Below are 15,759 nucleotides of genomic sequence, written 5' to 3'. Positions count from 1 at the left end.
AACAACAAAAACTGAATTTCAAAATAATGAAGTAATAGCCAAGTTAAGAAAAGGAGTTAGGCAGGGGTGTGCATTATCACCATTACTATTTAACTTGTATACAGAGGATGCTCTGGAGAAAGTGAAGTGAAAAACCAAAGGAATAAATATAGAGGAGTACAGGTGCAATTCATACGTTTTGCAGATGATATAGCAGCGCTAGCAGAAAATGAAGAAGAGTTGTAAAACACAACAGAAGTAATGTAGAAGCAATATAGAAGTTTTCTTAGAATATGGGTTCAAAATTAACACAAAAAAGACAAAAATAATGGTTGCCGGAAAAGAAAGTCAAAGAAAAACAGACAAGATAGAAATAGATAACAAGGAAATTGAATAAGTAAGTTCATTTGTATATCTTGGAAGCAACATACAAGAGGATGGCAAAAGCCATTTAGAAATAAAAAGGAGAATTGCTATAGCGAAAACTTGCTTGGAATTTCAATTCCAGACCATTATGGTGCTATCTAAAATGGCTATCAAGATCTTCCAGAATTCCAATGTTAACTAATGATTCTAATATCTCAATCAACTGTCCTCTTGGCATTGCTAATCTTTTTGCTACCCATTTTTCAAAACTTTGTTCTCCTGAACAGCAACGTTCTATTCCATGTTATCCATTTGAATATAATACTAATGACTATTTTGATAGATTTTCTCACTACTGATGATGTCCAGTCAGTCATTTCTTGGCTTAAAGATTTCCCTGTTCCTGGTCCTTGCTACCCTCCTTGCTCCTTTCTTCAAGAAAAGTTGTTCGTCTAGCTCCAATTCTTACAAATCTCTTCAATTACTGTCTTCCTCATGGTTGTTACTCTTCAGCATTCAAAGAGGCCTACATCATTCCGATATATAAAAAACAGGATGAGAACACTATACCTAATAACTACTGACTTATTACTATACTGAATACAATTGAATAAAATTTTTGAACTTCTACTTTATAAATATCTTAGTTCCTACCTTCACCCTTTTATCAATAATCATCAGTATGCTTTTCTTCTCAGGAAATCAACTGCTTCAAGTCTGGCCCTGTTCTCTCATTTCCTACAAACTAATTTAGACAAAGGAAATAAAATTGATTCGCTTTCCTTGATATTTCACATGCATTTGACTCTGTCCACATTGGTTTTCTGCTCACCAAGCTTTCATCTTATGGTCTATGATCCCCTTTACTGGATTTGCTGCTTAGAAATTGTAAATTATCCGTAATAATTGATGATACTTCATCAGCTCCTTTTACTGTTTCGCAAGGTGTTCCTCAAGGCTCACCCTTGGGTCCACTCTTCTTTATTGTTTATATTAATGATCTGTGAACTTTATTTCAGTCCATTAATGTTGAGTGGCAACTCTATGTAGATGATATTAAACTTTACAAAGTTATTTATTCTTCAATTGACAGTGATGAACTCCAATGCTGTCATATAGTGTAATTTTTGACCAGTATAAACTAATATTTGATGGGTCACTGTCTACCAATGACTTTCCAAGCCACGAATTAAGGTAAGTCATCATACTGAAAATAAACTTTATACAATGTACAGATCTAATCTGCATGTTGTTATATATTTATGTATTTATCATTCGTATCTATTGGAAAATGGGTGCAGAAAACAGCAACAAGATTGGTGATGGGAACAAAAGGGTGTTCTTATCAGGAAAGGCTTCAGTTTTGCAAACTGTAGCATCTGGAGACCAGGCACCTACAAGAAGATCTGATTAAGGTATTTAAAGCCTTGAATGGATTGAATAAGCTCAATACTGATGGAATACTTCCCTTTGCTCAGACTACACACATGAGGAGGCATACATTAAAACTGAGGAAGGATGGTTGTGTGTCGTATATGTAGAAATTTGCTTTCAGTCAGATGGTGGTTGATTGTTGGAACAAATTCCAATCTGGTGTTGTGGAAGTGGGTAGTTTGAATAAATTCAAACTATATAAATTGTTAGAGGAGATGGACAGATGAAATGGGAAGCACTGGATTTTTTTTTGGCTGATTCTGCATAAACTTGCTTCCTTGCAGCATTTGCAGTACTACTACTACTAATAATATGCAGACATTTGTATAAACATATTGGAACTGTTAATATTATAATGTCCACTGTCCATTATTTTGGACAGTGTAACAATAAAATTCCACTCTAGCTACAGAAAATAAGCTTTAAAACATCATTAATAGAGCTTAACAATTTTAATTATCAAAAATATATATTCTGACCTTGGTGATATCCAGTTTCTTAACCTTGCTGCTAATATTTTCAGCCAAAGCAGACGTAACTGAGATCATGTTGGCTAATTGTTTGGCATCTGAATATACTAAACGGAGGTTTGGGCTGAAAAAGAAATTCTAAATGAAGCCATTGGAAAATAAATTAATTAATTAAAAAAAATAATAATAGACACAGGAATAATTCTTTATTTTCATTATTTTTATTTAGATTCTTTCTATATTGTTTTCCCATGTTTTATGTATCTTTCTCAGAATTTAGCAATATTATAACCATATAATAAGAATGTTACTGGTATTGTTTAATAACTTGTGGATTTTCATATAATTATTAAAAGTAAATCCCCATAATCTCCATAGAGAGATAGCCACAAATTAATATTCAGATAGCTTGTGTTATCGACATTTTGGCGGGAACTTTGTAACTTTCGTTCGTAGCTTAAATTTAACTTCAATAGTGTTTAGTTTTGTCAACAGTTTAATTTCTGTAATATTTTGTAAATTTAAATTCTGTAATATATTGAAAATTTAAATTTTTGTAAGTATTTGGAAAGCTTAATATTCAGATAGCTTTGTTATTGATATTTTGGCAGGACCATTGAAATTTTTCATAGCTTAACTTAAATTTTAATCTTCTCCAGTGGTCAAAGTTTTGTCAACAGTTTATTTCTATAATCTTTTGTTAATTTAAATTCTATAATATTTTAAATTTAAATTTTGCAATCTTTCCAACATTCATTTACCTAAATAATAGTTGCTACAAGATCCATGTACAATACAAAATCCAAGGACGATGTGACTCAGACAGAAATGCCTGTAGGCATTTCCGGTATAAGTCATGAGTTCGTTATTCTTATAGCCTGTGGCACGTGTTCCAAGGTTGACCTAGTAGACATACCTAGCTCAAATGACAATTCTTTTCTTTGCACCTGACAAGCAGTATACCAATCGCAAATTAGAACTTGGTGCATTACAAGAATTTGAGTCACTGAAGAAACAAGTGCTTGCCCTAGAAATGTAACTGGGAGCTTGTCAGGGAACTCAAGTATCTCATAACCTGCCAAGTGATGCACTCCCCGATTTGGGTTCCAGGAAAGAATAGTCTACTGCAAACTGCTCTGGTTGAAGTTAATCTAGTTTTATGGGTAACATTTTTTTGTAATAAAGATAAGTGGACCAGAAATAGGTTGTGTTTACTGGGAGCAACAATTATATTATTATTCTAGTGTTAATTAACAATATTTAACAATAACATGATCATTTGTTGGATAAATACAGGACCATGATGAAAAAATACTGCAAGTTACATCAGAAAGTGTATGTATCCGCAATTCTCCCCCAAATACAACAGGAGGAATTATATGTCGAAAGCTTTGTAAATTAACTCATGACTTGAGGGATTCTGCAAGGCTATGAGAGGGAAATTTTTACCAGCGTGGTTCACATTTGTAGGTAGAAGGAATCTATTTTCTAGAGATAGTTTTCATTTGAACAAAGGCAGTGCAAGGATTTTTGCCAGTATCATTGAGGATACCATAAAGGTTCAGGGTAATTGCTAGTTAGGGGGAGAAGGATAATATTGATTAGCATTTAGCATTAGCAGAGGCATATGATGCAAGAAAGCAAGCTTATGCCAAAAAAAACAAAAAACACTCCCATTTCACCCCTCCATTCGTTCCAAATTCGTTCCAATTCAGCCTTAAATTTATTTAGGCTATCAACTTCCACAACAAGGGATGGAAGTCTGTTCCACCAACTAACTACCCACTGGCTAAAGGCAAACTTCAGCACATCTATCCTCCATCTGTCTTTCCTCAATTTGAATTAATGCTCTCTCAGGTGATTATTCTCAGCAAGAGGAAGAATCCCATCAGCATTGAGCATGCTCAAGCCATTCAAGGCTTTATAGACCTCAATCATATCACCTCGCAGATGCCTAGTCTCCAGACACTGTAATTTGCAAAACTTAAGCCTTTCTTCGTAAGAGCAACCCTTTGTTCCATTCACTAATTTTGTTGCCCTTCTCTGTACTCGTTCCAACAGCTCTACATCCTTCTTAAAATGAAGCCACAAGACCTGAATACAGTACTCAAGGTGTGGCCTGACCATTGCCTTATACAAGGGGATAATCACCTCCTTATCCCTGCTAGAAAAATTCCTGTATATCATTGACAAGACACCATGAGCTACTCTTGCAGACCGTCTGCACAGCTCAGAAAACTTCATATCTGCCTGCACAATTACCCCCAGGTCCTTTTCATTCTCTACCACTGTCAGTACAGTACCACAGAGTTGATACGCTGCTCTGGGGTTACTGCTTCCCATACGTAGTACTTTACATTTGTCAATGTTAAACTTCATTTGCCACCTCTCAGCCCATCTGCTCAACCTTTCTAGATCCTGTTGCAGCAGCATACTGTCATTAGTGTCCTTAACAACCCTGCCAACCTTCGTATGGTCTGCAAACTTGGATATTAAGCTTGATATACCATCAATATCATTTATAAATACAGAAAACAACAATGGACCCAACACTGAACCCTGAGGGACTCCACTAATAACATCAGTCCACGATGAGCAGTGTCCATTGATTACCACTCTCTGTCTTCTCCCACTCAACCATCCCTTTATCAATAGCAGCAATTTGCCTCCAATGCCACACTGCTCCAATTTTTTCAGCAGTCTTCCATGTGCAACAGTATCAAAAGCCTTTCTAAGGTCCAAATATATGATATCAAAGTTATTCCCTGCATTCAGTTCCTTTGTGATTGGATAATGTGACCCCATCACATTATCCAATCAAATTGGTCAGGCAAGATTTCAATTAACAAAACCATGCTGTGTCGGAGCTATAACTGTAGTCTTGTGTAGATGATCCTGCAGTGCTTCTTTAAACAGTGCCTCCATTCATTTTCCTGGCACAGAAGTTAAACTAACAGGTCTATAATTACTTGTAGTAGTAGTAGTAGTAGCATGTGATGCAAGAAAGCAAGTGTATGAGCTTATGCAGCATCAGCCAAAAAAAAAAAAAAAAAAAAAAAAAAATCACACCATTCCCTCCAAATGCCTGTCCAGTTCCTCCTTAAATTTATTCAACCTATCAACTTCCACAACGACAGATGGAAGTTTGTTCCAGCAATTAACCACCCACTGGCTAAAGGCAAATTTCCGCACATCTATTCTACATCTGTCTTTTCTTAATTTGAATTTATGCCCCCTTAGGTTCGTAATCTGAACAAGTGGAAGGTTCCCATCAGAATTCGGCGGGCTCAACCCATTCAAGGCCTTATATACCGCAATCAGATCACAGCGCAGGTGCCTAGTCTCCAGCCACTGCAATTTGCAGAACTTAAAGCCTCTCTTGGTAAGAGGATCCCTTCATTCCCCTCACCAATCTTGTTGCCCTTCTCTGTACATGCTCAAGTAAATCTACATCCTTCCTAAAATCAGGCCTCCAGACCTGTATGCAGTACTCAAGGCGTGGCCTGACCATTGCCTTATACAGAGGGACAATCACCTCCTTTTCCCTGCTAGCAAAATTCCTATATATCATTGACAAAACCCCATGACCTGCCCTGGCAGCCTGTCTGTATTGCTCAGAAAACTTCATATCTGACTGCACAATTACTCCCAGGTCTTTTTCATTTTCTACCACCTTAAGTGTAGTATCACACAGTTGGTACGTTTCTCTGGGGTTACTTCTACCCATATACAGTACTTTGCATTTGTCAAGGTTAAACTTCAGTTGCCACTTCTTAGCCCATCTGCCCAAATTATCTAGATCCTGTTGCAGTAGCACACTGTCATTAACAACCCTGCCAACTTTGTGCTGCCCTTTGATCCTCCTTTGCGAATTGGGGTCACATTTCCACATCTCCAGTCCATGGGTACCTCCCCTGAGTCCAAAGAAGCTCTCATAATTATGGCTAAGGGTCTGCTTACTTCCTTTGCTGCCTCCTTTAATATAACTGGACAGATCCCATCCACCCTGGGTGCCTTTTTATGTTTATCTTCAACAATTTCTCCTCCACTTTACTCTCAGTTATTACGAGATTATCTAGCTCACTGCCAGAGTTTAATTCACCTCTGGCATTCCCCTCCCTGAATAACTCCTCATGTGTGAATGTTGATGCAAAATACTCATTTAGTTTGTTAGCCACCTGAGCAGGATCATCAACAGTTGAACCATCAATATCCAGTGGACCAATCTGATTCATTCCTTTCCTTCTATAGTTTACATAGGTAAAGAATTTGCTGTTTTTCTTTGCATCCTTTGCCAAAGATTTCTTAAAATCTGCCTTTGCCTGCCTAATCTCCTTCGTGACTTGGTTACAGACCAGCTTATATCTATCATAGGCTTCCATGTCACCCATTAATTTATATGTATCCCATGCATTTTTTTTCTCTGCCATATGTCTCATTAGTTCATCTGACATCCATTTAGGCCTAAACCTTGAACAATATTTCTTAGTTGGTATGTAAAGCCTAGTAGCTCCCAAGATAAATTCTTTGAATGCTTCCCATTTTGAATTTGCTGTTGGTAAAATCATCAGTTGGACCCACCGTATAGAATTTAAATACTGTCTCAGGCCATCATAGTCGCCTTTAAGGAAGCAAAAACCCTTCCCTTTACCCCTGATGGTAGTTACTTCTTTGAGTAAATCCCATTTCAGCACACTGTTATCACTGCCACCTAGTGGTTCCTTTATGTGCAGATTCTAACTGCATGAAGAATCACTACTGATAATCAGATCAAGAGTATTACTCCCTCTAATTGCTTCCCGAACATGCTGATGTAGAAAACAATCGTTCAATAAATCCACAAAAGCCTTGCTAGCGTGTGAGTGACCAACCCACAAATTCCAGTCAATATCTGGGAGATTAAAATCCCCCATTATATGACTCTCTGATTTACTGCCCCTTTTTATTTCTCTGTACAGTTTCTTATTATACTCTTCAGAGTCATTAAGCCTATAACACACTCCTATTCTCAATTTTGATCTCCCAATGCTTATGTCAAACCAAACTGACTCGACACTGCACTGTCCAGTGATGTCGACTAGCTACACTTTCTTGTGTTTTTATGTGTTTCTTAAATAATAGCATAACCCCCCCTCCCTTCCTATCCTTCCTGTATACATTGTACTCCCCAAATTCCAGTTCTGCATTCCTTATATGTGTGACACATCTCTGATATCCCAACAATATCTGCCTTTGATGTTTCAAGCAATACCTCAAATTCATCAAATTTATTTACTAAACTCCTATCATTGGTGTATACGCAAGTATACATGCACCTGTTCCTATTCTTAGCCACCCTAACACAACCCATGTGTTTACTTGTACTGCAATGACTCCCAGCAGTCTCTGAAATACTCTGCATCTTGTTTTTCAGGCTTCTGCTCATTCCAATAGAAGCAGTGCAAGAATCACTTTCACCTCTGCCAGTGGCTACTGTTAATCTATTAGTCCTTGTATCCCCCCAAGCTAGCAGTTTTCCGACCCACCTAACACTGCCTCGATAGCATCAGCAAATATTCTTGCACCCTTACTATTTAAGTGTATCCCATCCCTGTAGAAGCAGTCTCTCCTGTTAACAAGTACAGACCAGGCTGAAAAAATTTCTATCCCTTGAGCCTTGCACAATCTTTCCAGGGCTGAATTGAATGACAAGGCTCTCATCATATACTCCCTCCTATCATGTCTGGGCAGAATTGCCGACACTTTCAATTTCAACCCTAATTCATGGCTTTTTTACAACAGTGACCTTTATCTGATGACATGGGTCAAAGTAATGCTTGCACTCACTTCAAGAATTCTTGTTTGTGCAACAGCCAATTTTGATATGATGTTCTGAGGATAGCTTGTTGTTTGTTATTTAGGAGCATTAGCAACTAAAGCCATATTGCTCCGGGGATATGCAGTGGTCATTCCCTGACCTCTCCACATCTTCCATATTTGGTGGTCACGGGCTTGAACCCCGGTCTAATCAAGAAACGTGTGCTGTTGTTGTTATTTGGTTTTTAGGAACATTAGCAACTAAGGCCATATTGCTCCGGGATATGCGGTGGTCATTCCCTGACCTTTCCGCATCCTCCGTATTTGGTGGTGACAGGCTCGAACAACGGTCTAATCAAGAAGCAAGTGCTACACACCGCTGCTCCTTCCCACCTGGCTACGGAGGCGCCCTCTGAGGATAGCAACATTTCAAATGAGCGGGATGATAAAGTTAGGGAAACAAGCCTAAATAACTTGGAGGGGGTGTCTCAGAGTAGTAAACTATAGAATACTTAGTCTTAACTGTGTCTACAGTAATATCAAAAGTGTTGTCAATAAAATTGCTGAATTTTAACTCCTGGTTAGGGCAACTAATGTTGACATAATAGAGCTAACAGAAACCTGTTGCTGAGAAATTGATGATGACGAGTTCCATTATGGTATATATCCTTGGTGCTAAAGGCTGTCACAGACATTCTCTCAGGTACGCAAAGCTTCGCTTGCTATTATACAAGTGACACTCAAGTCAAGTGGACCTAATTTTGGTGAAATCCAGTTGGTCTGCTTGCACTTTCACGATGGTGGGAATATTAGTACTCCTGGGTATAAACCACCCCATGTAAAAGTCTTGAAATACAACACCTAGCATACTGGAGATGAGCACCCGAGGTGGAGGTGTGGCACCGACAACACATGGAGGAATGATGCCCCCTCTGTGTTACCAGGTGATACTAGGTGGTAGATGACTCTCATCAACCACAGCAATACCACCACTTTGCTTATTGGAGGCTTAAGGTTGTGGAGCCTATGTTTAGTCTTTAGAGAAATGCCCTGGCTACCCTTCCATTTTTTCCATCATGCAGTGTGACTGATACCTTTTGAGGTTATGATGGACATTAAACGCGAGATCCAAACTTCCTTACATTTTGGGAGTACAGCTCTAAAAAGGTGTCACAAGCTACTAGATAGTCCACTGGACCAAATCTATTGGTAACTCTCTAGGAGGCTTCCGGATCAGCTAGTGTATAATCTCACTGCCTCTACGCTGCCAGATAGTGACTGGAGGGAGTCTGAGTAGTGTGTATCCATGTGGCATTATCGAGACCACATTATGTCAATTAGCTGGGTATATTCTTGCCATATCCAAAAATTTCATTATTTCATACAACATGTCCTCCCCAACTTTTCTTAGTACTCAATACATCATGAATTGTCAAACTAATAGAACAAATGGCAAAGGTAAAGAAAGCCAACACGAGAACCACAGCAAACTTACCGGACAAACTGGTTTGCCGCTACTGCAGTTTCTCCTTGCATTTTCAGTAAACAGATAACACTCTAATTTCTAGGCAAGAAGTTATATATCTCTATTGGGGATTATCCTGACTTCTAATCTCTCCTGACATAAGCACATTGCAAATATTGCTTCTTCTGCATCTATTAAAAGTGGGTTTTCTCTTTTGCTCTTGGCATTACTTTTCTTCCAAACAGCTGTTCACTCTGTACAAAGTGCAAATGCACCTCACCATAGAATATTGTTCCCACATCTGGTGTGGCACCCTCAAAACCTCTCTCAGGTTTCTGGCTTCCATTCAAAAGAGGGCAGTTAGGTTAATTAATGACTCATCTCTAACAGAGTCTCTCCACTTTCCGTCTCACAGACTTTATGTTTCTGCTGCATGCCTTTTCTACAGATACTTCCATGGGCACTCTTCTTCTGAATTGGCTTCTATAATTCCTGCTCTCTCTTCAAAGCACTCCGAACATGTGACATAATCAGTCAACATCCTTTTAGTGTTCAACTTCAAACTCACAGAACCAACTTTTCTTCTTCCTCATTTATTCATTCAACTTCTGTTTTCTGGAACAACCTTCCTTTGTACATATTTCCTGATAATTACAATCTACAGAAATTCAAGTCTAATGTCAACAAGTATCTTCTTTTCATCTTCTCAACCTTCAAGTCACGCATGGTACTAAGTATTATAGGTTCTAATATGTCTCATGTTTGGGGTTTTCATTAAAAAAAAAGAAGCATAATATAGAGGAAAGATAGGGAAGACAGAAGGGGTGATGGGGTCATGCTTCTTATCAAGAGCAACCTGAGAATGAGAAGACTTTTTGCTAAGTCTCAAGTTACATCTACCAGCATAGAAACTTTGTGGTGCGAGTTAGTTGAAAGAAAATGTATAATGAGAGTGGGAGTAATCAACAGACCAGAAGATTGTGAAGAGTGCAGATGGAATGGGCAAGCAAGCGCAAATGTCTATTATGGGTGACTTCGATCTGCCCAAAATTAATTGGAATAAGTGGGAGGAAACTCACCATGGGGAAAATTTTTTTAAATAAACTAGATCAGTGGTTCCCAAACTGCACTCCACAGATCCAAAGGGATCTGCAAACAGTTCCCAGGGGATTTGTGGATACATTTCTGTAATGGCTACTTTGAATTTTACTTATTTTTTTAATTAAAGGAATAATGTAGTAGTAGTAGCAGCAGCAGCAGTATTACTCGCATTTGTACGTTTCGGTTCCAGAACAAAATCAAGGAAAATTTACTGCTCTGTGAACCTCTTGAAAGTCGCACGACCGGAGAAGAATGTTTACTGTCATAAATAATTACATGACAGAACATGAAATCATTTGGGAAAAATGTGTTAATGTTTGCACTGATAGGGCCAGAGTAACGACAGGAAAAACGGCTGGGGTGGTGACACATCTGAAAGATGTTAGTGCAGTCTTGTTCAAGTAGTTACTGTATGCTCCATCGACAAACGCTTGTCACCAAAATGATGGAAAGAGACCTAAAAACTGTGTTGGATAATGCTGTAAAGATAGTGAACCACATTAAATTTAGGCCACTTAATAGCAGAGTGGTTAAGTTACTTTGTAAAGAAATGGGCAGTTAACATGCAACACTTCTGCTTCATACAGAAATAAGGAGGGTTTCCAAGGTGGAAGTTCTTGTTAGAGTTTTTGAACTTCACTCAGAAATTTATTCTTTTTTTTATTAATCACCCATTTTATCTTTCTCACTGTTTGGCAAATACATCTTGGCTGCAGAGACTGGCATACTTAGCCGACATTTTTACAAGAATTAATGAACTAAACCTCTGATGTCAAGGAAAGAGTGTGTCTTTATTCACAACAAGGGACAGAATTGTGTCTTTTCAACGTAAACTGGAATTTTGGAAGAGGTGTGTAGAAAAAAGGCAGTATGAATGTTTTCCAACTCTGAATGACTTTTTGACAGAAACTGAATCTAGCCTGAAAGAAACTATTTATAGTAGCATCGTCCAACATTTAAATGGTTTGTGACAGGCATTTCAGAAATACTTCGGATCTTCTACCAATGACACCACCTGGGTGTGAAATCCATTTTGTTTGTTTGTTATTTGGTTTTTTAGGAGCATTAGCAACTAAGGCTGTATTGCTCCGGGGATATGCGGTGGTCATTCCCTGACCTTTCCACATCCTCCGTATTTGGTGGTGACGGGCTCGAACCCCGGTCTAATCAAGAAGCGTGTGCTACGCACTGCTGCTCCTTCCCACCTGGCTAAGGAGGCGCCATCCATTTTGTGTTTCAGAGAAACCAGATAGCATGTCTGTGCAAAATTACTTCACACTAGTAGCCAATGAGGTTCAATTGATATAGTGACAGTTTATTATTCAGTTATTTTTTTTGTCAGTCAGAAAAAGTTAGATTGTAAACATATAATAAATCAGTTCTGAGATATAAATTTTTTTAATTTTGAATACCTATCATCAAGGATGTGAGGATCTGTGATTATTTTTTGAAGCTAAAAGGGGTTTGTGAGCAAAAATGTTTGGGAAATACTGAATTAGATGATTATTATTTGGAGTAGTTTTTTAGAGAAAATACTAGGGGTAAGAATATTCTTGACCTCATCATTACTCACAAGTCAGATGATATCACGGGGCTTACAATACGGGAACTCTCATCAGGTAGTGATCACGCAATTGTAAGTTGGAAGATGAAGAAAGACAGTGCAGACAGTTGAATTATGGAATACTTTTAATGCAAAAATCACAGACGCCATGAAATGCATACATACTATTAAGAAAATATTGAAGGAGGAGGATACTGAAATGGATGAATGCAGAGTTGGCCAGTTAAATAGAGAAGAAAAAAGATAGCATGGGATAGTTACAAAGCAATGAAAAGTACTGATGACTACAACATGTATGAGTTGATCTGTAACAGTACTTTTATTTTATCAGGTTTCCAATTAAAGAAAGGCATTCTTTAATTATTCCAATTAAAGAAATATCACAAAGGCATTCAAAATTGATTCTTATAACGGAACGTATGATAATGATGAAACGGTAGTGCAATTTCCATTATAAAAATGACATTTTAGAGAGAAATTTCAACTTTCAAGGTCTAGGAACAAATTACCAAAAAAAAAAAACAAACAATATGTTATTGGGTTCACATTATGATATTTTCATGATACCTCCATTTATTCCAAGAGATGCAAAATACGTTTCCATGATTCTTTTAAGTTTGCACTGGCTGGCAAAAACTTACATAAAGTCGAATTTCCATAAGTCTAGTATTACATAAACCGGGGAGTGCTTGTATACAGAAAAACATAACTAATTTTCTTTATACAAAGTGAAATACTTACAGCATCTTTTGTAAAGACATCATCTTGGTTTCAATGTGTACATGTTGATCGAGAATACCATCTAATTCTTGTGTAATCTGTTTCTATTAAAAACAGGGGAAAAAAAAAATAAATATATGGTAAGGTATTTCTAAATTATACCAGCAAAATCACAGGGAATTGCTCTACATGTCAAGACAAGTAAAACAAAAACATCTAAACATACATTCAATTCTGAACAGTTAAAACAGGCACACATACACTTTCTCAGGCAAAAAGGAGTATAGTATATACATTTGAAATTTTAAGTATTAGTTAAGTAATCAGATGCATATATTATAGGGATATCAAAAACAAAGTGTTACACAGAGACAGGGATGCAGAATTTGAATATGGTGAGTATAATGTGTACAGATAAGACAGGAGGGAGAAGGACAAGTTATGCTCTAAATTAAGAAGATATAAAATCTAAGGAGTGCATCCAGTTGACTTAGGCTGCCAGAATAATACTGGATCAGTTTGGGGTGATATATGCACTGGGAAAACGAAAATGAGAGCAGGAGTATGTTATAGACCAAATGACACTGAGACAAGTATAATGAACTATACTGACAAATAGAGAGACAGTAATGTCTTATATGGGATTTTAACTTTCCAGATGTTGCCTGGAGCTCATGAGTTGGTCACTCACATAGGAGCAGAACTTTACTGGATACTGTTTTCTATACTAGAATGTTAGAGACAGAACAAGAGACATACTCATGTTTTGTCTCTAACAACAAGAAGCAATACTTGTGATCTAATTATCAGCAATAAATCTTCATGAATCAAGAATCTCCAGATAAAGGAACCATTAGGCAGCAGTGATCATAATATATTAATGTGGGATTTATTTTAAGATATAACTGTCGAGAGGAAAGGGAAGGGATTTTGGTTCCATAAAGGAAGTTGGAGGGTTTAGTAAGCTAAGGCAGATAACAAGAAGTCTTTTGTTAAAAGTGCAAAGTAAAGCAGCAAATAATTCTTTACTTTCGTTAACAATAAATGGAAAGTGATGAGCTGAATCCCTTTCCTTTCATTGTTAACGAAAAAATTTGATGAACTTGTTCAGGTTGTAGATTGAAATATTGATGAACCTGTTCAGGTTGTAGATTGAAATATTGATGATCTTGTTCAGGTTGTTGACAAACTGAATAAATATTTTGCATTTTACTTACGAAGAAATTTCAGCAATTAGGATATAAGAAGCATGTAAAATTATAAATGGGAACTAAATAATTGGAAGAGAAAGTGCTGAAAAAAAAGATGTAAATAAGTAACCTAGTGCTGATGAAATCTATCATATGAAAATACACTGAAAGAAGTAGCAAAAGAGGTAAGCAAACCTTCAGCCATAATTTTAAGAGCACCCTTGATTCAGAGAGGTTTCCTACAGATTTGAGATATGCAAAAGTAGATCAAAGGGTGTAGTGAGTAATTACAGACCTGCAAACTTGACTCGTGTCCCAGAGAAAATATGGAGCCAATGGTTAAATAAAATTTATTTTCTCTGATTAGTTACACAACTAAAAGCTCAATAATTTCGAATTATTTAGAGGGCTATAAATTTGCATTATAAAAACTTCGAATTGTCTGAAAGGATCGACAACATATTCTGGCAGTAATGGCAAAAAAATAAATAAAATAAAACCAGTCGGTGAGAATGGCAATTATATTATCTTTACACTGAAGATCGGGTTCAGAAATGCTTTCACTTACTGATTTTGTGTAACAATATAGTAAATCTACAATTTCGGTGAATTCAAAAGAAGAAAAATTGTAGAATGCTTAATTTTTAACCTGCAGAATGATAGGCTATCAAATTGAGAAAATATTAAAAATAAAGCATTTCGCATGTTTTCATTGATTAAAAAAAAAAAAATGTTAAAACACTAGCTCAACTATCATGTATACTAAGACAAGGTTCAAGAAGTAATATCACAATCGGCTAAAAGTCCAATTCAATTTCCAAATTGAAAAGTTTTCTCAATTACAGCACAGATAGGATGGCTATGCAGTTCAAAAAGCATCAAAATGAAGTTAAATGACAATACACAATAAAAAGTTAAAAGAAAAAGAAAGAATGAATGAATGGTACTGTTTATATTTTCCAGCATGTACAGCTCACCTCTTTTTCCGATAATTTGCTGTATGCAATTTTTACATCCTCAAAACTTATTAATTTTTTTACGTCAAACACTGATTCACTTTCACAACGCACCGCCATAGCCTACAACAACTACAAGAGCCACGTTGATGTTTGTTTACGATTAATATATAAAAATACTAATAAAAACTGATTTATAACCCGAGTAAGCCAAACCCTCGAAGTGACATAATGATTACAATCTCTATACATTTCGTCTGGAAATGGCGGTGGTTCAAACCCCGAAAAATCATGCCGCAGCAAAATTACTCAGCCTCGATAAATTAATGTTGTACTGTAATAGAGGTTTAGCAGCATCAGCGACTAGGCCATATTGCTTTGTATATACTGTCTGTAATTTGTGCTTGTTCTGTGGTCGATTTTCTGTTTGTTGGATGAAAAACTCGAGTTTAGTTTTCTGGGGGATAAACCATGCTACACTCGCCTGAGACCGACTCTATTAGCTACGTTGCGAAAAAGGCGTATAAAAATTCCTCACGTCATCGATGGGACTCGAACTGAGGCTTTTCCACCTGGTCGCAGAGTAGTACTCTATGCACCTGGTGTGTGGAGGATGGCGGTACTACCAATTGTGCCATCCACTAGGACCTCATTCTCGAGAATGAGCGTTTTATTCCAAGATAATTTTTTTTTGTTTTTATCTAACAAAACAGGCATA

At 37.1% G+C, this 15,759-nt stretch overlaps 1 protein-coding gene across 2 annotated transcripts in view; it reads right to left on the bottom strand.

Annotated features, from left to right (window-relative positions):
- Positions 1-15,263, bottom strand: part of Cog4 (conserved oligomeric Golgi complex subunit 4) — a 182,687-nt gene extending 167,424 nt beyond the window's left edge. For both annotated transcript variants that reach the window (XM_090376878.1, XM_090376879.1), the window contains exons 1-3: positions 15,063-15,263; positions 12,917-12,999; positions 2,259-2,373 (exon numbers count right to left, since the gene is read on the bottom strand). In XM_090376878.1, the coding sequence (XP_090233004.1) occupies positions 2,259-2,373; positions 12,917-12,999; positions 15,063-15,161 (297 nt within the window). In that variant the 5' untranslated portion in view covers positions 15,162-15,263. The remainder of the gene's footprint in view (positions 1-2,258; positions 2,374-12,916; positions 13,000-15,062) is intronic.
- Between the last annotated feature and the right edge of the window lie 496 nt (positions 15,264-15,759).

This window comes from Mastigoproctus giganteus, chromosome 7, assembly GCF_048544385.1.
Source record: "Mastigoproctus giganteus isolate SK-2022 chromosome 7, ASM4854438v1, whole genome shotgun sequence".
Lineage (NCBI taxonomy): Eukaryota > Metazoa > Arthropoda > Arachnida > Uropygi > Thelyphonidae > Mastigoproctus > Mastigoproctus giganteus.
The sequence above is the reverse complement of the archived record's forward strand: the minus strand, read 5'-3'. Positions and strand labels throughout refer to the sequence as shown.